General features: G+C 40.3%; 1 protein-coding gene across 2 annotated transcripts; it reads left to right on the top strand.

Annotated features, from left to right (window-relative positions):
- The first annotated feature begins 293 nt into the window (after nucleotides 1-293).
- Nucleotides 294-24,828, top strand: LOC139462411 (protein YIPF3-like). 2 transcript variants are annotated; one of them, XM_071244110.1, is made up of 12 exons: nucleotides 294-349; nucleotides 2,241-2,334; nucleotides 2,516-2,595; nucleotides 3,879-3,985; nucleotides 5,734-5,779; nucleotides 6,469-6,561; nucleotides 7,310-7,441; nucleotides 9,985-10,107; nucleotides 12,100-12,223; nucleotides 13,131-13,262; nucleotides 18,480-18,693; nucleotides 20,238-24,828. In XM_071244110.1, the coding sequence occupies exons 1-11, from the start codon at nucleotides 311-313 to the stop codon at nucleotides 18,671-18,673; spliced, it is 1,164 nt and encodes a 387-aa protein (XP_071100211.1). In that variant the 5' UTR covers nucleotides 294-310; the 3' UTR covers nucleotides 18,674-18,693; nucleotides 20,238-24,828. The 2 variants fall into 2 exon arrangements, with proteins under 2 accessions (XP_071100211.1, XP_071100212.1); XM_071244111.1 differs by lacking the exon at nucleotides 18,480-18,693.
- Nucleotides 24,829-25,087: the final 259 nt, after the last annotated feature.

Genomic DNA, 25,087 nt, shown 5'->3' with positions numbered 1-25,087 from the left:
ACCTGCGAGCGGCTGACCAAAAAAGATTGAAGCTTATTCTTGATGATCTCCTTAAAAGTGATTGTTGGTTAAAATATAAAGCAAATGGACATTATTTTGAAATGAAAACTAAAATTATGTTCTTTACTGATCTAATTTAATTTTGTTCATAATTGAAACATGTTGAAAGACGTGTAGGAAAGAAAAAAACATTTTCTAATTTTGTTAAATTCTATTTCAAACATGTGCAATGTTGGAAAGAATAGAAGATCGCAGGTGCTCTAAGGGGCATAACTCTGGATTAATTTAGCGGAAGTGCACAACTGTCAACATGGCTGACTCGTCTCCGTGGCAAGCTGGTCAACAAGCCGTAAGTTGCCGTTTCCTTGCCAACATTGGGGTGACTAAACCCATGATGTCTTAATGCCCACATTGGACAAGATCTAATTTATGGAGAATTGTTATTTTCACGCGATGCACACCTAACAATCTGAAAGTGACTTTCTCTGAAAAATAAATCCGACAGTGAGAGTTTGTGGAAGATATGATTTCAGAGATTGTCTCTAATTATAGTTATTTAATGTAGCTAAAACTTGCAGACTTGTGTCGCTGAAGAAATGTATAAATGTTAATGCAACAATACAAAAGTGTTTTCAATTGCATGATAACTTGTCGTAAGTTTATTAAATCATTTAGTTGGATGTTGGGTTTCCCTCAAAACATATCTACGAAGGCAATTCAAAATTAGTTTGGTGCTCATTTTGTAATGGTGATTTATTTTGCATATTTTTGCACACATCCACGTGAACTGGGCTTTCAACTCCCTCAGAAGTATTTCTGATTAGTGTCCATTACTGTCAAATAACAATCCCAATACACAAAAATGATGACATTTATTTCTGTTAACACTTGGATTGACAAATGACCATGTCTTGTTAATTCTATAGCAATATTACCTGGTTGACCGAGACTAGCAATCAGGTGCCGTCTTGTTGAGAGCCGCAATTTAGTCCTACAGTCATGTCTTGACTGTAGGACCCAATCATGGCTCTTGGAAAGGTTCCATCTTGTTATCGTTACATGATTTCAAGCCCCTCCATCACAGTCAAGTTAAAAATAGATGCACGACAAGATCAGTCATATGATATTGTAGAATTTGTGTTACTGCATGCTATTTAGTGCTGTAGTAGCATGTGGTATGTGGTTTACATTACAGCAGTGCCCCGCCTACTGTGTGTGAACTTCATTCATAAATAACTTCAGTGGCAGTGGGCTTTGAAGCATCTCCCTTGTTTACATCATTAAGCATGTGGTCACGTAGTGTTAAGGGGATTAAAAAGAGGTGTGTCTTGAAAACATGTGATGTGGGGATATATGCAGCTTGTCTTGAGTTCTCGAAACCGTTTCATTGAGCTGTCATCTGATTGGCTCAATAACCCACACATTCTTCATTTACTGATTTAGATCGTGCAATGAATGTCTGTTTATGTGGAGGTGTCCGCAGATCTTCACACGGAAAGATCTGATTGTAATGAGACTGAGGTTGGAAGACTATGGTGATATTGATTGTGATACACCAATTTGTTACTTCTTGACATTTGATGGGAAAAAAATGTTTGTTTCCAAAACAGATGTGACTGATGTCTAAAATATGTTGCCACCCCTACTTTAGTCCCTGTTATAGACATTATATGACATAGAATGCAAAATATGTATCCACTTGTATCTTGCTACCAGTGTCTTATGTACTTTTAGTGGGAAATAGAATGTTTAAAGCAAAAATATATATATATATAAGACAGGGCAAAAGATGCTTAACTATACTATCTATTTTAGTAAGAGAGCATCCACTGCACTGAAGTTTCTGTTGAATCTAATAAATAGGACATGTTAACATTCCATCGGACAACAAGCATGATGGTCAGTGATCCTGATGCCGCTGAATGATCTGCTCAGTAGAAACACAAACATGTGGTAATGCTAAGTTAACATTAATCCTTTCAATTCTATCTGCTGGCCATCTTGTGAGGATACATTTCAATGTAATTTCAAGGTAGTTATAGTATTACAGAAATAACCAATATTTTACCAATTGTGTTTTGAGTCCTCCCAAATATTCATCTGTAACTGACACTTGTCTGAATCTAACATGTTCTCAAAAATCTAACTCTTACACATATCATGTTTTAAAAATGGTCATGATTTTAATTATGGTAATTGAAGGTGACAATATGCTTGATAATATGTTGCTATGGTTACAGGACATGAACCAGGGGTCAGCAGTACTGGAGATGGAAGGAGTGGAGATGACAGATGAAGATGGGGATGCTTCAGACTATGAGAACAACATGTCGGGTAAACAAAACCCTCCTTTCAGAATAGTTCATCATTAAATTTTGTATGGAAGACCTGATGATAAAGCTGCTGGCCACTTACATTGCTTATGGCTGGAATATTGCTATCTGTGGTGTTAAACACTCATTCAGTTAAACACTCACTTATTCCGTCACTCTGGTTCTTTGTTCGTTTGATTCAGGACCACAGAGTGGTGGAGACAAAGAGGGCAAGTTCATGGATGATGTCCGTCAGCGGGTTGGTCAAAATGTCACACAAATGGTATGTATCGTTATTATTGATAAGGATTGACTGCATATTTTTTTCGGTTCATTGAGGTATGAATAAAAAAACTGACATGAAAACTTTTGTAACAATCCGCTAGACGGTTTGCACATCGGTTTTTCGATTCATACCTCAATGAACAGAAAAAAATTCAGTCAGTGCTTATTATTAAATTCCACAACGAAAACATATAATAGTTTAACCAAAAACAGTTGTTTATATCAAAGCAGACAAAAATGACGAGATTGATAAACATTCCAGGTTTAGAAATACGTGAATCATGTGCATGGGCGGATACAGAGTTGGGGTGCGGGGGTACGCACCCCCCCTTTTTATTTCGAAAAAAATCTTTATTTCTGTATAAATTACCACCAAAGACAATAAATAGATCTTAATTGTGCACCCCCCCTTTTAAAAAAAGCTGTATCCGCCCATGATATGATTGTTTAATATATGCACATAACTTGGCACGCCCACAAAGTCAGTAGCCAATCAATGGAGGGTAGGGTTAAAACAAAGTTAATAGGACCTGTCAATCAAGCCTAGAGGTGAGAAGAACTGCCGGAACAAATATGTCCGGGAAAAGGCGGCTGTTTCAACTGACATGGTCAGGTACCGCCAGATTCGAAAATTAGTTCCCTGAGAACGAGAAGACCCAGTTGGAAAAATGCAAATGAAACCTGAAGACATGAAAGTTCTGGCGAGCGGGACAAAAAAAGCCAGCAAGTCTTCGGTCTCAAAGGGTTGTTTGGACAAGGAATATGCAAGAATTTGGCTAAATGCCCTGTGCATGGCAATATATGTGAACAGAAAGGGAATTCCCTCGCATGTAATATTGGGATTCCCTGACATTCCATAGTAATAAAAGTAGTCCGCTTTGGTGGGCGTGGCTTAGTTTTTTACATTCATTGGGAAATGAATGCAATAACACATGACCAATTCAACTAATCAGAATGCAGGAATTTCAATGAACTCAAGGAAAATTTAATTATATTACAATGATTTGTTATATGATGTGTTGAAAGCAATGAGCACTCTATGTGTGGAAGATTATTCAGCATTAGTTTTTATGTGAATATCACATTCAGCAAAATGAGTTAATTGAAAGTTTTTAATTAATTTTATGCATGTTAGCAAGTTAACATGGTTAAGATAACCATTATGTGGTTGTTTCATATGCTTTATATATGTTTTGTTAAAGCATGAGGGTGATTGTTAAAAATTTTATAAACTAGAACTTACTTACTATCATAATCTTCACGTTAATGTTATTACAACAGATGTGGAATGCAGGGAGACAGAGTGCTCAGAAAGCTTGGAGTATCTATGGCAACATTGACATTCTACGCCCTTATTTTGATGTTGAACCTAAAGAGGTTCAGAGGCGGTAAGTGGCAGACATTCTTTTTTGCGAGATTGTATGTTATAAAATAGTCAGATCTCTTTTCCTTTTCTCAAGGTGATAATACCTTTTGGATGAATAAACTTTCACCCAGTGAGTGGGGACAGCCCATCAGCAATATTGCAGCTATTAGCAGATTAAAATATTGATTTTGAAATGATTGTTTTGGTTCATAGCTCTCCCATTTGTTCATGTTTCCTTGAGTGCAAGAAGATTGGTTGGTTGGTTGGTTTGTTGTTTAACGCCACACTCAGCATTATTCCAGCTATATGAAGGCAGTCTGTAAATAATCAAGTCTGGACCAGACAATCCAGTGATTGATATCGAGCATCAATCCACCCAATTGGGATGGATGACATGCATCAACCAAGTCAGCGAGCCTGACCATCCGATCCCGTTAGTCGCCTTTTACGACAAGCATAGTCACCTTTTATGGCAAGCATGGGTTGCTGAAGACCTATTCTACCCCAGAATCTTCACGGGTCGAGTGCAAGAAGAATTAATGTGAAAACAGCAGCACTGTCCAATGGCTTTTATTCTTCATATACGACCATGTGTCCAGTGCTTCAACAACTTCTTTGAATCTGATTTTTTTAGGAAACTGAACTTGTATCGCAGCAATGTTGTCATTTCAGAGACAGTCCAGAATTACGTTTCCCATTTTTAACATCGCTGTCCTGAATACCCACTGCCATTTATTCAGGCATCATCATCAGTTTATGTCAATGAGCTTTATACAGAATATATATGTAGGTATTTGATAAATCTAATATTAGTGAATATATAATGTGTGGAATCCTTTTGATTTCTTTGCATACATCGATGTTGGGTGAAGGTTATTTGAATGTCAGTTAAAAATCTCTGGTAACCGTCGTAAATGCATCTTAATGTAACGGGTGGCCTAACTGTGAGTTGGTTGGCTGTGTTCATCGCATGTCAATCACTGAATTGTGTGGCCCTGATTTGATGATTAACAGACCGGAGTCACATCGGTGGAATATTGCTGAGTGCTGCATTAAACAATAACTGAGCGACCAAACAATTTGATTTCCAATTATTTAGAATTTCATTTATTGCCATCATGATCATGATTGTGTCTGAAACCATGAACCATGTGAGCTGAAGAACCTGTTACTTTTATTCATGTCTAATCAATTTACCATTTTCATCAAATTAGTGATTTATCGTAGTGCACCGACTCCAATGTTTATAATCACATGATAATATCAATGTTTAATTATCAACTTTTTGATGGAACTCCAGCCAGTCCTTTTGATGATCCTAGGTCTGTAAGCTCCTGAGGGGTTTCAATATAGTGGTAGATGTCTATGTCATGTCACTTTATGATTTTTCAAAGTGAAGTTAAGATTCTGTCTCTCTCAATCCCTCTGCATATTGGTGTAGACGATCTAGTGTAAGAAATATTTGACCTGGCCATTGTTATGTAATGTTGTATCCAATACTTTGTAATATGTCCATCATGTTGTAAGAGGCGATTGGGATCAGGTGGTTAGACTTGCTGGTTTGGTTGATGCATGTCATCGTATCCCAGTTGCGTAGACTGATGCTGATGATGTCAATCGCTAAATTGTCTGGTCCACACTTGATTATTTACTGAAAAGAGTCATAGGTTTGGAATATTACTGAGTGGAGAGTTAAATAACAAACAAACAAACAATATGTCCATGACATTCACCATGACACTTACTCCCGGACTCTATCTGTTCCTCCAGGCTGCTGTTTTCCATGATACCACAGAAACCTACCAGTCAGAGACAGGTGAGGCAGCACCCCCACTCCTGGTTGTGCACACATTTTATGTATCCTGTGATCATGCTGATAATTTCTCAGCAACCAGATACCCTTTCTAAGTATAGTACAAATTCTAGTACTTTTGGGGGCTGCATTGGCTAGCATCTTAGTTAATCACACTGAATTGTGCTTTACTTTGGCACATCCCTATAAATTTTACAATTTATTTTTTTCTTTTCATATTTACTTTCATCATGTTCAAATTATTCTATAACTAATAAATTATCAATGACTGTACGTAATTGGGTTATTTTTGTTTTGATAAATAAGCTTGTCAAGATGATTTTGTGTAACATGTTAAGATCCATGGTCCACTGACAGGTAGTCACGCGCACATGTGTCTTTCTCTCAGGCAGTCACTTGCATGTGTAATTGGACCCATCTCGCGTACACGTAACATCCTCTATTGCTGAAATGGGCTTCATCTGTGATACGTTATCCAGATTTACATATGTTATAAGTTAGTTGCCAGACAGTTACTAAATGTATGTCAATGTTGTATGACAACAAAGAGTGATAGTGCCTGTGTTGTGTGACTACAAAGTGTGATAGTGCCTGTGTTGTGTGACTACAAAGAGTGATAGTGCCTGTGTTGTATGACAACAAAAAGTGATAGTGCCTGTGTTGTGTGACAACAAATGCACTGTCTGTTACAGCGAATTCAAAAGGAGTTATATGGACCGCTGATGGTGATCTTCACAATGATTGCTTTGCTGCTGTACCAGATGAAAGTTTCTTCCCATTCTGTGGTTCGTATATTGGGTTATACACAATCAGCCTTTGACAATCACGCTAGTCTGCTGACCCGGGAAAACTATATTGTGCTGAGGACAAGAAAAAATACAAAGATGATAGTTCTCATTGACTTGTAGCATTTAAGGGATGTTATTTTAAACCAGTTGTCAATGTTTCAATTTTGCTACTCAATAAGACTGACCAAATGTAAAGAAAGTAAACAGTTTTGTCTCTTTCAAGCAGGACTAGCTACTCTTAGTACAGGGAAACATGGTTTACACTAGTCCTTTGGACTAGCCTTCAAAACACCTGGATAAAGGCTTCATGTTTATGTCCTAATAAGATATAAGTTGCAGTAGATTCCACTGACTCAGTCATCTAAGCTTGAGGTTCGTTCCTATGGTCCTAGTTACTCTTAATATTCAACATCAGATTATTGACAAAGTGAGTGAGTTTGGTTTTACGCCGCTTTTAGCAATATTCCAGCAATATCACGGCTGGGGACACCAGGAATGGGCTTCACACATTGTACCCATGTCGGGAATCGAACCCGGGTCTTTGGCGTGACAAGTGAACGCTTTAACCACTAGGCTACCCGACCGCCCCTAATGACAAAGGCCCCTTGACCGTTATGCTTAATTTTGTACACTGTCAGTGGGTGAAATTATGTTTTCTGGATTATCCCAGTCAAAACCCACATTTGTTTTGCTAAAGATAAATGGCTGTCCAACAAGTACTGACTCCACATGTTACTGTTGGTAGGAGGAGGGGACGCTGATGGGAACGGCGTTTGTGGTGTGCTTCTCATACTGGTTCGGGACGTCATCTTTCATATGGTTCCTCAGTTACGTGTGCAACGTCAGGATAGCGATGGTGCAGGTGTTGTCTATGGTGGTGAGTACAAGATCAAGGCTCCCGATAAGCTGTGGATTTGGTGCTTATTTGTATAAAACATACAAATCACCATCACCAAGTTTTGAATTGCTTGCGTACAAATACACATGAAGAAATTCAACGACCAATTAGAATAACAACACATTGCATAATTATCCAAAGAAGCTTTTGCAGTTTTTGTGCACGTCTTTACAGATATTTTCTTACTGACTGAATGCAGGCATCACACGAACTCCTCTGCAGGGAATAATGCAGCATGTTTCAGTGCCACTGTGTTAATCAGTCTTGTTAATCTGACACAGTGATCATTGTACACCGTTGCCATCTGCCCGCGAGTACACAGCCCTGTGTTTTGATTCGAGACGAGTCGGCGAATAGCTGGATATTTCAACGGTTGCAGAAATAAATTTGCTTAACAATAAACAATAATTGCTTTGGATAAACAAAACAGGATTAATCACATACCTAGATTACCTCAATCTCATTAAAATCGAATACAGGTTCTAGCTACCGCTGAGGACATCCTATTTCAGGTCACGTCAGAAAGACCTTTTGCGAACTTTGACTGACCCATAAAATCATTAACAGGAAGTTGACAGTAGTCACAAAAAAATCAGCTTTCTTAAGCATTGCGGCACTAGTTTCAAATTGGTGACTTCCATTCCAGTACTTTTAAAGCCATTATCTGGAATGGAAGTGTACGTTGTAACACTTCTCCCATGTTTCAGGGCCACTGTATAGTACATTGTAACACCATGTTTCAGGGCTATCCCATGTTTTACCACTGTGTAGTATGTTGTAACACTTCTCCCATGTTTCAGGGCTACTGTTTAGTATGTTGTAACACTTCTCTTACGTTTCAGGGCCACTGGGTAGTATGTTGTAACACTTCTCCCATGTTTCAGGGCCACTGTGTAGAACGTTGTGACACTTCTCCCGTTTCAGGGCTACTGTTTAGTATGTTGTAACACTTCTCTTACGTTTCAGGGCCACTGTGTAGTATGTTGTAACACTTCTCCTATGTTTCAGGGCCACTGTTTAGTACATTGTAACACTTCTCCCATGTTTCAGGGCCACTGTGTAGTGCATTGTAACACTTCTCCCATGTTTCAGGGCCACAGTGTAGAACGTTGTGACACTTCTCCCGTTTCAGGGCCACTGGGTAGTATGTTGTAACACTTCTCCCATGTTTCAGGGCCACTGTGTAGAACGTTGTGACACTTCTCCCGTTTCAGGGCTACTGTTTAGTATGTTGTAACACTTCTCTTACGTTTCAGGGCCACTGTGTAGTATGTTGTAACACTTCTCCTATGTTTCAGGGCCACTGTTTAGTACATTGTAACACTTCTCCCATGTTTCAGGGCCACTGTGTAGTATGTTGTAACACTTCTCCTATGTTTCAGGGCCACTGTTCAGTACATTGTAACACTTCTCCCATGTTTCAGGGCCACTGTGTAGTACGTTGTAACACTTCTCCCATGTTTCAGGGCCACTGTGTAGTACGTTGTAACACTTCTCCCATGTTTCAGGGCTACTGTTTAGTATGTGTATGTTGTAACACTTCTCCATTGTTTCAGGGCCACTGTATAGTATGTTGTAACACTTCTCCCATGTTTCAGGGCTACTGTTTAGTGTGTTGTAACACTTCTCCCATGTTTCAGGGCCACTGTGTAGTATGTTGTAACACTTCTATCATGTTTCAGGGCCACTGTGTAGTATGTTGTAACACTTTTATCATGTTTCAGGGCTACTGTTTAGTATGTGTATGTTGTAACACTTCTCCCATGTTTCAGGGCTACTGTTTAGTGTGTTGTTACACTTCTCCCATGTTTCAGGGCCACTGTGTAGTACATTGTAACACCATATTTCAGGGCTACTGTGTAGTACGTTGTAACACTTCTCCCATGTTTCAGGGCTACTGTTTAGTACGTGTATGTTGTAACACTTCTCCATTGTTTCAGGGCTACTGTTTAGTACGTGTATGTTGTAACACTTCTCCATTGTTTCAGGGCCACTGTGTAGTATGTTGTAACACTTCTCCCATGTTTCAGGGCTACTGTTTAGTAAGTTGTAACACTTCTCCCATGTTTCAGGGCCACTGTGTAGTACGTTGTAACACTTCTATCATGTTTCAGGGCCACTGTGTAGTATGTTGTAACACTTTTCCCATGTTTCAGGGCTACTGTGTAGTACGTTGTAACACTTCTCCCATGTTTCAGGGCCACTGTGTAGTACGTTGTAACACTTCTATCATGTTTCAGGGCCACTGTGTAGTACGTTGTAACACTTCTCCCATGTTTCAGGGCCACTGTGTAGTACGTTGTAACACTTCTCCCATGTTTCAGGGCCACTGTGTAGTACGTTGTAACACTTCTCCCATGTTTCAGGGCCACTGTGTAGTACGTTGTAACACTTCTCCCATGTTTCAGGGCTATGGACTGTTTGGCCACTGTGTAGTACGTTGTAACACTTCTCCCATGTTTCAGGGCTATGGACTGTTTGGCCACTGTGTAGTACGTTGTAACACTTCTCCCATGTTTCAGGGCTATGGACTGTTTGGCCACTGTGTTGTACTGTTCCTGGGAACTGTGATACACACCACTCATGATCATATGTTCTTCTATCTACTCTGGGCTATTGTTGGAGGGCTTTCTGCACTGAAAATGGTACGGCAAACAATATGAAATACATAGCAAAACTTCATGCCCCATCCGGGGCGGTCGGGTAACCTAGTGGTTAAAGCGTTTGCTCGTCACGCCGAAGACCCGGGTTCGGTTCCCGACATGGGTACAATGTGTGAAGCCCATTTCTGGTGTCCCCCGCCGTGATATTGCTGGAATATTGCTAAAAGCGGTGTAAAACCATACTCACTCACTCATGCCCCATCCATCACCTGAGGGGATTTAAGTTTAGAAAATATCCCCAGCAACCTATCCTTGCTGGAAGAGGCGACTAATGGAATTGACGAATGGTCGTGTATCGTTGTTCACAATATCAATCATTGGATTGCGTGGTCTGGACACAATTATTTACAGTTCACTGTCATTTAGCTGGAATATTGCTGAATCCATTTTTAAACAACAAACAAAATCATCCCTAATACAATGTTCAGTATACAGTTTAAAGTGAATGTTGTGTAACCATGGTAACCTGGCTGGACAGATATTGTAGGCGGTGTAAAGCACTGTCTGAAAACTTGCACGACATTGCCCATCACAGTCTGTGCCCAAACTTTATTTCATTTTCAGTAGATTTTACTGTTAAGGTATTGACAGTTAGTTGCCAGCTAAGCTCTACTTGACTGAGGGAGGTCGGTGAGCCTTGTGGTTTGATTACCCACATGGGTACAATGTGTAAAGCTCATTTCTGGTGTCCCCCACGTGATATTGCTGAAATATTGCTTAAATTGGTGTAAAACCATACTCACTCACTCACTCACTCACTCACTCACTCACTCCTAGGCCATGTAGACCGAACACAATGTTACAAGATGCGGATCTGATAGTGGCTAAAGTTGCTGACTGTAATTAGTCACAGAGCCTGACCATCTGATCCTGTTCAGTTGCCACTACAACCATCAATTTGGTTTCTAAGTGCCTCTTACCAAAAATTATCTCTTTTCTATCATGAATATCAAGCTATGGATATGATCCTTCTCTCCCTTTGGGGATACCGGGATAGAGTTGGTCCCCAACAACATACGTTGGTTGTAAGAGGTCACATGATGGATTGGGTGGTCAGGCTCAGTGACATGGTTGATGTCATGGCATTAAACAACAAACAAACAAATGTCATGCTTATACCATGTATACACATCATGCATATAGAAATGTCATGTGGCATTTCTGGTTATCTCCACTAACGAGACATAGACATCAACATCTTCCCGAGGCAAGAATGTTAACTGACTTTAAAAGTCCAGTTTTCACCCTTGCCGAACTAGGCTGGTATTATGGAGTTACATTTTAGCAGGACTAACGAGTCTGTGTTTAGTCCAATCAAAATCGTGCAATGAAATTGAAATTTGGTTGGTAAACTTCAGTGCAGATTTTGGTTGATTGCAGGATTTGCAAAGCATGTGCACCGCTAGCTCGTTGTCAACAAATATTTTCCAAATCTTTTCATGTTTTTAATCAAGATGCTTACGTGATTTGATGCACATTGCGATGTAAGACCCGTTTTATCACAATATAGATTTTGATTATCGATCAGATTGCCATGACTTGGGGACCCCATTTTGTTTGAAGAAAATGCAAGTGATACGAGATGTGGAATCTGAGTGGTGAATAGGAGAGGCTTAGAGGCTTGTAATAAACACTGGTTGCCCTACGATCGAGGTGGAAACTGGACTTTGAAAGTCAGTTAACTCTCTTGCCTCGGGAATATGAGACATTGATCGTTGAGGTGTTATTTTATGTAAGAGAAGTGTTTACATTAGTAACGGAAGTCAAATCTTGTGCCACATCACGACAATAACACAAACTGTGATCAATATCTGATGCTGAGTTATAAATTATGATGAATTTTTGCTGATTTTGATTCAAGAAACGCTATTGAGTTGTTTTTGCAAACTCAGTTTTAGATTTAGGTTAAAAGTTAGGTTTGTTTCGAGAAATTGGGGTCGGATTTGTGATGAGTTTTCCTGTTTCCTGTTTCAGGCATGCATAATCATGTCGCGAGCCAGTGGGAAGACGGAGCGGCTGATCGTGATCGTGGTTCTAGCTTCATTACATCTCCTGTTCCTCCTGTATCTACACTTTGCGTACCACTCTGTGGTAGAAGGTAGGTGCCTGCCTAGCACACATTGTGTGGAATCCTGGCATCATCCCTGCATGTATTGGAGCTGCGATACTCCCCATGTGGACACACCACACTCTGCTGTTGAATACTTAAGTACAGTTTGCAATTTAAACAAACTATTATCAATACAGTAATATATTGGTTTGAAACAGAGGTATTCATGAGCTGTGTGAGTAGTCAGGGGAGATGTTTCTGCTGGTGTAAATTTATACTTTAATAACTGCAGAAGTTCACACTTTGGACTGTTGAAGAAATGAACTGCTCAGTGACTTACTGTTGACATAAATGTTCTTAATTCAAGGGAGGTAACTGAGGTTTCTCTCCTTCCCCCCTCCCCCCATCCCCCCATCCCCCACCCCCAAGCATTTATTCAGATAAAGCTAAATTTGAATTTATGCCTTTGTTGCTCGAGTCACCTGCAGATAGTGGTCCAGGGGAGATAACTCCATCAGTGCAACACATTCTGACACAACTGTAAAATCATAGGTTTGACAGTGTCATTGAAGCATCTTCATGGAGAGATATATAAAATGTGGCCTGCTAGTTTCTAAAAGATTTCATAATCACAGTCATGAGCTACCTACTAAAGATTCCAACTGGGCAACTAACTTTATTGTCCCGTCCAGACTCGATTATTTACAGACCGCCGTCATATAGCTGGAATATTGCTGAGTGCGGCGTAAAACAACAAACAAACAAACAAACTTACTTTAAGTGACAGCAGCACCTATGTTATTCTCATGTAAGTTGATCTCTGCTCTGCATATTTGGAGTTTGGGAGTTCAGGAATGTTCTGTTAACAGTAACCATGGTAACACACAGTTCAAATGATACTCAGCTTATCAGTGCAATGTTTAGAATTATCATTGTGCTTTTGTTTTGATTGCAGAGATGTCTGCAATGTTTGAGGATCATCGACACGAGCCAATCCAGCCCGTGGTGGCGCAGAGGATTGCAGAGCAGGGCCTGGACAGGAAGGTTGAGAATGCAGCAGCAAATGTGATGGAGAAAGTCACACAAAGTGAGTGTTACCTTGTACTTGTCTGCCTGTCTGTGCATGTTGGGGAGAGGATGCTTTCTCACTGAGATCGAGCTAGTACCACAAGGTTAGGGCCCCATTCCCACTTGCATGTTGTGTCTTAAGGGGATTCCAGGTTAGAATTGGCCACCAGCAACCTATCCTGGTTGTAAGAGGCGACATGGTTTGGTTGATTGTGTCATTGTACACCCCCCTCTTCCTATCTTCTTACAAAATCTCACAGTCAATTCTGCTTAGGCATCAAGACATGCAAACAATATAAAAAGTATGATCACATTGCATTAAATTGGCAACTGCACTCGATAAGGGTCAACTGGATATCAGTTGACATTTCAAGACCATGGACTGTTTAGAACTAGACAGACCAGAGCCGTTCTGATTAGAGCTATGCAGTCTAGACCATGGCCATGGCCAGAGCCAGATCTATCTTGATTAGAGCCATGCAGACTAAACCATGGCCATGGCCAGATCCATCTTGATTAGAGCCATGCAGACTAAACCATGGCCATGGCCAGATCCATCTTGATTAGAGCCATGCAGACTAGACCATGGCCATGGTCAGAGCCACCTTGATAAGAGTCATGCAGACTAGACCATGGCCATGGCCAGATCCATCTTGATTAAAGCCATGCAGACTAGACCATGGCCATGGCCAGATCCATCTTGATTAGAGCCATGCAGACTAGACCATGGCCATGGCCAGATATATCTTGATTAGAGCCATGCAGACTAGACCATGGCCATGGTCAGAAACATCTTGATTAGAGCCATGCAGACTAGACCATGGCCATGGTCAGAGCCACCTTGATAAGAGTCATGCAGACTAGACCATGGCCATGGCCAGATCCATCTTGATAAGAGTCATGCAGACTAGACCATGGCCATGGTCAGAGCCACCTTGATAAGAGTCATGCAGACTAGACCATGGCCATGGTCAGAGCCACCTTGATAAGAGTCATGCAGACTAGACCATGGCCATGGTCAGAGCCACCTTGATAAGAGTCATGCAGACATGGCCAGATATATCTTGATAAGAGTCATGCAGACTAGACCATGGCCATGGTCAGAGCCACCTTGATAAGAGTCATGCAGACTAGACCATGGCCATGGTCAGAGCCACCTTGATAAGAGTCATGCAGACTAGACCATGGCCATGGTCAGAGCCACCTTGATAAGAGTCATGCAGACATGGCCAGAGCCACCTTGATAAGAGTCATGCAGACATGGTCAGAGCCACCTTGATAAGAGTCATGCAGACATGGCCAGAGCCACCTTGATAAGAGTCATGCAGACATGGTCAGAGCCACCTTGATAAGAGTCATGCAGACATGGCCAGAGCCACCTTGATAAGAGTCATGCAGACATGGCCAGAGCCACCTTGATAAGAGTCATGCAGACATGGCCAGAGCCACCTTGATAAGAGTCATGCAGACATGGCCAGAGCCACCTTGATAAGAGTCATGCAGACATGGCCAGAGCCACCTTGATAAGAGTCATGCAGACATGGCCAGAGCTATCCCAAGCCTGAGCAGAAGGACATGACCTATAGGCCTGATTAAACCAGATCCAACCCATCCAACCCAGTGCCATGGAGACCTGATCAGATATGAAGGGATGTTGTATTGATTGATGAACATCCTGCGGATATAGGGGAAGAATAGGTCCCCTGTGTGACATAAAACAACCAACAAATAAATAAATAATGTAGAACAACACCTTATCCTTGCCTCTAAACTCAACAACTACTGTGGGTAATATTTCTGTATCTAAAATTCTTTGTTTTTGTATTTTCGTTCTGTATTAGGACTGACATTATAGTTAGATCACTAACACTTACTATGTACAGTCGCTTCCCATTGTCTGGAACTCCTGGAGACCAAGAAGTAGTTCGACAAAAGCCTTTTGTTACTGAAGGATCTCGCCATACATGTTATGTAAATGTCTTTAGAAATAAAACCAGAATATTTTTCATATCTACATTTTTGCATCCATAGACATTTTATTCATATTATTATGTTTGAAGTTGTGTTTAAAAAATAAAATGAGTTTGACATATCAGGGTAAGTTTTAATTTTTGGGAGCATAAATTGAGCTCCAGGAATTCGACTCATTTTGTTAAATTGGGGATAAACAGTATGAGTGTGCTTGGACTGTACTGTGAATTCGGGACTTTCGTAATGGAGGCAATGGGTTCGACTATATTTATTTATGTTGGTTTTGTCTATGTGATGAGTTGTGAATTAAGCTTCTGTCTGTAGTGCATGTGTTTTATCTATCCCATACCTCATGTACCGGTATATATACATGTATATGTGATTGCACTAAGTGTCTGGCAGTGTGTTTTTATATGCTTCTTTTCCTGATACTAACATGCCCACTTAACTGCCTAACATGGGATAACCTACTCTGTGTATTGTGTTGTTGAAGCATAGAAGTATTCAGAAATAAATACTTTATGTTAAATTTTGATTTTTATCAAGTCTCTGTAGTGAATATTAATTGTTGGATCTTAGTAAGTTAAGGTCAGGTGGCAGTATTACATGAGCTTGAAACTTCTGAGAGATTATTGACCACCTTGGTCTCGATTGGAATCAGTCAGTTCATGTTCCCAACAATGAAATGGATGCCTACAGTTGATGAGAGTAAGAACCATGTTATATAATCCAGGGAAATCAAAATGAGATGTGATCAAAACACACAGTGTCTTGCCCTGAAAATTAGGTAGGATAATTTGAGACTTTTGCCTCAGTCAATTTAATTACGGCTTAATGTGAGTTGACTGTAGAATTATCCCCACATAGGTTGTCCATTTTGAAATGATAAATTCAGTGGAGTTTATTTATCAAAATAAAAATTATTAACATGATCACATATGTTGAAATATGCCAGGAACAATATTTAAGGAAACCCCCAAATTTATTCAGAAATTATGTTAAGGAAATAACATCATAGAATTCATTCAAGGCAATATCTGGTCCCTGCCCTGTGAGAATTGATGCAGGATTTTTTCTTCCCATGGGATCCTTTGCCATTCTTCTTGTAAGGCCTGCCCAAGGTGTTGCAAATTCTGGGAAACCTGAGGTTGGTTGCGAACACTTTGGCCCATGTTTAATTGGTGACGTGTTTGGATATTTGGCTGGCCAGGGGAAGTTGTGACACCTTGCTGGCTCAGACAGTCGACTGCAACACTCTGTAAGGACATGAGTTGGACATCAGTTCTGAGTGAGTGAGTGACTTTGGTTTTACGCTGCTTTTTAGCAATATTCCAGCAATATCACAGCTGGGGTCACCAGAAATAGGCTTCACACATTGTACCCATCCATGTCTGGATTCGAACCCAGGTCTTCGGCGTGACGTGCGAACGCTATAACCACTAGGCTACCCGACTGCCCCTCATCAGTTCTGATGTGATTTGGTCCACATGATGTCGACCTGTCAGGTTCTCATGCTCGAACATCAGATCCGTTGTTGTATTGTTGTATGTGATGCCTACCGAGGCCATGATACTGCCACCACCATTCCTATCATGCAAGCGTAAACAGTACCGCAATTCTTAAAAAAACATGGCATATCTGTTGACGACCTGCAAACTGCTGTGCCCACTGTTCTCCGAGGTGCTGTGTGCAACAGTCAGACACATTCCCTATGAAGGACATCTTGATTTCAGACCTGCAGTTTTCAACCTGTTTTTATCCTTGATGTTGAGAGTCAGATTCCTGTGGCAGGCCTGAAGATGTCCCTCAGTTCTAATGCAGAAGTGAATCTGTTCCTTAACACTATAGTGCGTACATATGGATCCTGTCTGGGAGTAGTGTTCCTTGGCCTCCCTCCTCCTGTCCTCATCTTCCTGAGGCAAGAGAGTTAACCAGTTACCACTCTTGCCAAACTAGGCTGGAATTCCTGGGCTCGATCGTAGCGCAACAAGTGGTTATTACAAGTTATGTCCCTTCTAAGCCACTCCTATGGACCAATCAGATTCCACCTCTCATATCACTTGTATTTGTTTCAAACGAAATGGCGTTGCCCAGTCAAGACAATCTGATCGATAATCAAGATCTATATTGTGATAAAACGGATCTTACATCGTGAAGTGCATCAAATAATGTGAGCACCTTGATTAAAAACATGAAACGATTTGGAGAATATCTGTTGATACTGAGTTGGCGGTGCACATGCTTTGCAAATCCTGCAATCAACCAAAATCCACATGACAGTTTATGAACCGGAGTTCGATTTCATTGCCTATCCTAATCTTAACCCCACCCATTTGCTGATATCATTCCATCAGTCGCGATATCATACTTTCAAATCAACTAAAGTGCCGGGCACCTACATTCTGGAATTGGCCAGTTTCAATCTTGCCTATTTCACACATTTTTTCATTTTCTTTCATGTTCACTTTTGGTGGCATTTTGTTTCATTGTACCCCATCTATGAACTATGTGGCTATGGCATTTATTGGCACATGCGAGTAACCAGGATGTTTCACCGTGGACAGCATGCTATACCCGTGCAATGTGTAAAGTTCAATCAAGTTTGCTATCCACGTTCAATCTCGTGCCACAAAGCTGGTCATTTCATGCTTGAAGTTGAGACCACCTCCGCTGTCTAGTGGTAGAGCGTCCGCCTGGAGAGCAGAAGATCCCCGTCCGCGTCATACTTAAAGACGTTAAAAGATGGTACTTTTTGTAACCCTGTCTGGCGCTCGGCATTAAGGGGCTAAAACAAGGACTGGTCGGCTCGGAGTCAGTATACTGTGTCTGAGTGGGGTATTCATGTTAAAATCGGCATGGTATCTCAGTGAGCTAGCACTATTAATCGGCATCAGTCCGGTCCAGTACAAGCAACCACACACACATGCATGCACGTCGCTATATAAGTGCAATAATCATGGGTGCGATGTTAAACCCCATTTCACCTCACCTCACCTCACCTTGAAGTTGAAATGACACAGGTTCCCTTAAATACTGTTCCTAGTATATAGTACGTACATGTAAATTGTTTGGATTATGTTTCTTACAATGCATGTTTTGTGTCTGGCTGTAAAACTAGTGCAGGTGGGTTACGTAGTGGGTAAGACTGTGGGCACATCCAGAACGAGATGGTCATCTGTGCAAGGCCTGAAGGACTTAAATGTCTTCGAAGCGTTATGAACTTTATGTCAACTGAACTTCTGATATTTCTTATTTAACCATGTAGAGATTGCCGCAGCCTTTCAGCAGCGAGGTCAGTTAGTGGCGGAATCTATGGGCAAATCTGTCAACTCCTCAGCAGTGAAGAGAGTGTTGAGGGAGACTCTGAGAGGTGTTCAGACGGACAGGATTGTCCCCTTTGTCACCAAGACTTTAAATGGAAGTCATGTGATGGCTGGGAATGCTTCAAGGATCATGTGATCGCTGATGATTGATCATTGGTCAGTAGAAAGTAATCAATGTAATGAAAATAACATGAAAAAAGACTGATTAGCAAATTTTAGGATGGTGGAAATTAAATGATTATATGGCCCCTATCAACCTATGCTTGTTCTAAGAGGCGACTTAATGGATGGGATTGGCCGACTTGGGGACTTGGTTGATTCCTCGTCATTGCACCCCGACAGTGAACGATGCGCATAATATCAATCACTGGATTGTCTGGTTCAGACTCGATTATTCAAATGCTATTGTCATAGAGCTGGAATATTGCTGAGTGCAGCATTAAAACAACAAATAAAGAAACAAGTTATGACTTTGTTCTAAAAATATTCTAAACGGTTCATTAAATATTCAACTGGTGCATGTTCATATCATCATGTCCATATAAGGCATCAATCTGTTTGTTTCTCACTTACTAATGGTGGTGGTAAATAACTCCTGATAACACTCATTAGTCTAGATATATGGAGTGAGTGAGTTAGTGAGTATGGTTTTACGCCGCTTATAGCAATATTCCAGCAATATCACGGCGAGGGAGACTTCACACATTGTACCCATGTCAGGAATCGACCCGGGTCTTCGGCGTGATGAGTGAACGCTTTAACTACTAGGCTACCCGACCGCCCCCTAGATATATGGAAACATTGTTTATGGAAGTGTTGATAATTCTAGGGTGGAGCCTTGTGCTTTTAGCCCATAAATTTGAAAAAAAGGCCCACATTTTCAAATTTTAACATTATGCTGTATGGGCAAGTGTGGGTGTGCCTCTGGAATATTTGAAATTTTCACATAAAGGCCAATGTCGGAAATTTCCCAGAGTGAACCCCAAAACTAGTCAGAGGGACCGATGATGAGATTACGAGTAAAACAGTCTTCATAATGATGGAGCCTTTGGGATGATCCTTGCATGTGGCTAGTAGCTGTTTCTGTCTTCTTAGTACACATATATAGTTTGTATGTAAGATAGGAGTATTTACATCACAAGTCATTATGCATGCTCACTAGTTGTCTGTTGTTGAACTGTTGTTTGTCATGATTGTGTACAGAAGATGCATCTCTCTGTTACTTAGTCAACATAGAGGCCCCATATTTGTTTGTTTGTTGTTTGGTGCCACACTCAGCAATATTCCAGCTAAATGATGGCTCAATGATTCAAAGGTAATAGGTTATCCTGGTTTGTTTGTCTGAGAAAATAATTTATCCTTGATATTTCAAAGGAGTTATTGTTATTGTAGTACATGATATTTGTGAACCAAGTGGGTCTAGTATAAAGGATGTAGTACCATACACTGGCTACCCTCCTCCTTGCTTCGCTGCGACTGCTGTCCTCCGATCTGTCATCCTCTGCTGGTGCTCCAAACCTCATCTGTGGGTCCCTCATCACAGCACTTTCCTAGCTAATCTGTTGTTTGATAGAAACGTTTCTGTGTTCTTTGTACAATCAATTAACCCTTTCATCCATGTCATCCTGTCTCATCTGTTTTATTTTCATGTTATGAGTCTTTCTCAGTGATTTTACTACTGTTGGCTCTGTTTTGTTCAGGTGCACTCTAGTGAAGACAAACCTCCATAGCAGGCTGCACTCACAGGAAGTCGTCTGCCAGGGATAAAGGGAGGTAATCCATGCTCATGGCTTCAGCCATTGTGAAGTTGCTTTCCAAAACTATAGAAATGAACTGTGAAGAGTGACTGAGATTCTCTTTATGCCTGACTTTACCTGGGAACAGAAACTGGAGGATGTGGCAATATGGATCTGAACCAGATTGAAATACTTGTCAAGTGGATCCCCAACACTGAAGGTTTAAACTCAAAACTTGCACACGCATGCATACACCCCATCCCCACTGAACATACAGAATTAAACTTTAAGAATGTGATTCAACCACCCAACCATCCTTGCCACCTTGATCCAATTCGGTCCAGTGTTTCTGTTTCCAGCAACTCATCCTGTGTGAACTGAAATTAAGAGAGCATTTACACTGGGTATATGTTCTCTCAATTTTCTCAGTAGACTATTCTTGCCTGAGTGTACTTAATATTGATAAGCGAACCTACTGGAAGTGGCAAACAAGCTCACTATAGATCAGGAGTGTAGGGAGTGCGCACCTCCCCTTTTCCGGATAAGTGTCAACCTATGTCAGTCCCTCCAGGAATGTCTAGACCTCAACTTTTTCAAAATCCTGAACTTGCCGCTGCTGGGTGTTAAAGTCAGCCTTTCCTAGGTTTAGTAACAGTGTACATGTAATTCCTTTAAATGCCTTACCTGTATTACATGGTTGCCATAATTCTCATATTCTGGCTGTCATCACACTATGAAATCTTTAAATTTTCAAGAGATGCTCTTCTTCACTGTCAGATTATTGAATAAGTTGTGTGGAAGATATTATCATCAACTAAGCATTATTCAGTTTTAGTTCTTTATTGCAGTATAGAGAATCATGTGTGATAAAGTACATCTCCCCGAGGCAAGAGAGTTGACTGACTGTAAAAGTCCAGTTTCCACCCTTGCCAAACTATGCTGGAATTTCTGGGCTCGACAGTAGTGCCACTAGTGGCTTTTACGTGTTATGTCCTTTCTATGTCCCTCCTGTTGACCAATCAGGTTCCACCTCTTGCTTGAAACAAAATGGTGGCGCCAAGTCAAGACGATCTGATCTATAATGAAAAATATAATTTCATAATTCTAGCCTAGTTCAGCAGGGTGGAAACTGGACTTAGATAGTCAGTTTACTTCCTTGCCTCAGTTTTGGGAAGCAGTTTAGCTAGTGCAAGGGTTTGCTGGTGAACATATCCTGACTGTCTTCTTGTAGAGGAGAAGACAGGCACCTGTATGATGTAGACGAGTCCATGGAAGTGACTTGAATAGTGTTTTTATGGGGATCCTCAATGCTGTGATGATGTACAGAGCATCACATTTGTACATAAAGTGTCATTTCAAATTGCTGGGGAGAACTTGTTATTGGGATATTTTGTAAAAAGTGTCTATTTTTGTATTGGTTTAGTTTATTAGAAACTTCTAGAAAGTGCTGGTTTTGTAGGTAATGTCATATGCAGATTTCAGATATTGTTTGCATGTCTATCTGTTTTCAGTGAAAGATATCATGACTGATGTTTATAGAAACATACATGTATGTAAGGATGTGCTATGTTTTATGTTTGTCACAATACCATGTGTCATTCAAGACATACATGTATTTCAAATATTTCTGGGATTGGTTAAAATCTTAAATATTTTGAATTTGTCCTATTTATAAATAGTGATATTACATGTGTTGACAGAAAAAAATTGGAACCAGTGGTCAAAAACTTTGTTATCACATACAAAGGGGAGAGGTATATAGGCATGGTTCTCTCCATTCATGGGTTATAGCATGTAACAGATTAAAGGATAACTATTAACAGAGTTCTGTATCAGTCAGTAACATTTTCAACATCTTCTGTGAAATAAATTTGCCTATGAAGCTGAAACTTTGCATAGATTATCCTATCCAGTGTGTCTCTAAAGTTTCTCATAGAATTTTGGCCCGATTTCAAATATCATTTTGTCAATTATTCAGGTATTTCTGTATGTATTATGAAATTTCACATTTACTATATATTATAAAGTGTTTGTAAGAACAATAACATAAGAAGTGTTTTTTGTATTTTTTGGTTAACCTGGAATGGCCTTTGACACTTTTAGCATAGGTGAAAATAATGTTTATTGTTGACTGCAAAGAAAGATTAATTGTTAATATTATATACAGATGACCTGCCTACCTTGTGTCTATGCAATATACCAATGTTTTAGGTTGACTCATCTGTGTAATGGCTGTCTTCAAAATCCACAGCATGAAATAGAATGACGCTAACATGTATTATAAATGTGACATGCACCAGCCAGTGTGAAGCTGTGTTGAACACGTGTGGATTCCAGAGCAAAGAAGGTCCCTGTGCTCAATGTTTGTCACAAGGGCTGATCCAAAGGTGGTGACCATGTTTGGCTGGGCCCTGTTCCACAAAGCTATCTGATCAGTGTCATGGCCTAAGACTGGTAGCTCCCATTCTTTGACATCAACTTATCATAGTCATTGTGCTTTGATGGCTTTGTTGGACTGGGCTCTGTCTAATCCTCTCCATTGGTGGAGTTAGGTCCTCAATCAATAACTAGCCTTCTGGGAACAGACTTTGTTTAATGTCACACTTTGCAATATTCCTGCTATTTGACAGTGACCTTTATATAATCAAATCTGGACCCGATAATCCAGTGATTGATGTTGTGAACAATGATCCACGCTCTCATGGTATGATGACACAGTAAACAAGTCACCGAGCCTGACCACCTGATCCACTTGGTCTTAGGACCATCATAGGTTGCTAGGGACCCATTCTAGCCTGGAATCCCCACGGGGTTCAAGTCTGAATATTTACGGGATGCAACATAAACTAACATTTACTCCCTCATGCTGGTTGGAATTCTTTGGTTGTGTTTAATTGTATAGTTAAAGAATGAATCAAGTGTGTTGCTGGTATACAGCGGTTACACTCTGCATATTTACAATCATATCTAATTATTAACACCTAATTAAAAAGTGACTTGGACAATATGGTTCAAGCCAGTGGCTGTCCAAGTAAGTCTGATTTAATCTCAAACCACATTTTGTCTTCAAACTGAAAGTTTAAGACAAAAATTAATCTAGCTGTTAGTGATTTCCATATTACACAGTAGCAATGTCTCTGTTTCTCATATATAACTAATCATGTTTAGGCAAAATAAAAACTGGGTACAGACTGTAGAGCATATATATAGTGTCTATAATGCTATTTTTGTTTGGTCATTGGTCCAAGAGTTTCATATTCCCACCAAGAAGATTGTAACTAAATCATGCTGACCTTCACCCTTCACCTGACCTTCACCCTTCACCTGACCTTCACCCTTCACCTAACCTTCACCTATGCATGGACATTACGTAGCTGTACTTTCCTCATTATGTATTATGAAGTATGATGTTTCAAGTATATTTATGACCACTGTACATCAGAAGGACCTTCATCCATTGTTTGGGTTATCACATGGGGTTGGTTCTACTCCATGTCCCAGTATATATGCATCAGCAGGTGTAGTAACTGAAGCTGAAAACAGCCGATAAGTTGAAACAAAATAACTTGTCAGGAAACAAGATGAATAAGTTTCATCCTTGGGATTTAATGTTTAAGTGGTTATTAATTTTATTATACCATTCAAGTGGGAGGGTATATAGGAATGATTCTGTTGATCCAGGTGTTCTTGGGCACAGGTTGCCCAGTTGTCTAAGGCGGCGCAATTTGCGAATCCAAGTTTGCCATGATTATGTTTCCAGTTTTGTCAGCACCATATCGTACCGGGTTTCATCAAAGTGGTAAATGTCCGAGACCTGCATCACTTTAGGTTTTCCTCCCACATTAAGCTGACACGCTGTGAGATAACTGGGATACTGTTCAAAGCAGCGTTAAAACTCAACTCACTCACTCTCATTTCCCCAAGAGCATAAGAGGATAATACAAAACTGTTAATAGCAGAGATATTTCAGTAAAGCTTTTTAGACATTACTTTCCGTGTGACAAGTAAGGTCAAGGTCAAGGTCGCAAATAAGTCTATCATATCCATACGGAAGTCCAAGTGAGCTAATTTTCAACATCTTATATTTTTGCCTAAGTATGAAGCTGAAGCTTTGCATGGATTATCCTAGACCTTTGAGAGATGCTCCTGTAATTCTAACCTGACCTTAAAACATTATCATCATTCTGTTTCACCAAAGTAAGGGGTAAGACCTGCACCACATCCTCTTTTGCTCATGTTAATCTGACATGCCCTGATATGACCGAAATACTGTTTAACTTATCGTCAATACTTCTCGGGTGTGTTTTCTGGAACATACAAACTTGATCTGTTCAAATTGGCGTCAACCCTAACAGACTCATGAGATTTCTCACTATAGTTGAGGATATGGATGTTCTTATTGCCGCTTCTGGTCACTCTATGGGTAAGCATGTGTTGGCCTGCGTTAGGCTTGCTGGTGACTGGAGAGTGAGCTGGCCCTACCTGTAGATACTGTACATACTTGCTGTACATAATGCTGGGACACACAGCTTGTCCATCTGTACCTGGTGGAACAATAAAAGAAAAACTATGTTTGTTGTGTTTTGTTTTATTTTGAAATACAAAGAAATGCTTCCGAATCTTTTGTCTGTTACAGTTTATTTGGTGATGGTGAGGTTACTGCTGTTTAATCACCTGCTGTGATGTGGGTGGAATAATGCTAAAAGTAGCGTATTTGAGACACAAAAACTGAGTATTCACTTTCACTTATCTATGAGCCTCCTGGGGGGTCAGGCGAAGACCATGTCGGCTGCAGGTGAAAGTAAATACAAAGA

The sequence above is a fragment of the Haliotis cracherodii genome, unplaced genomic scaffold (genome assembly GCF_022045235.1).
Source record: "Haliotis cracherodii isolate W230 unplaced genomic scaffold, xgHalCrac1.p SCAF_15, whole genome shotgun sequence".
In the NCBI taxonomy this organism is placed as follows: Eukaryota; Metazoa; Mollusca; class Gastropoda; order Lepetellida; family Haliotidae; genus Haliotis; species Haliotis cracherodii.
Note: the sequence above shows the minus strand (reverse complement) of the source record. Positions and strands in the feature narration are given on the sequence as shown.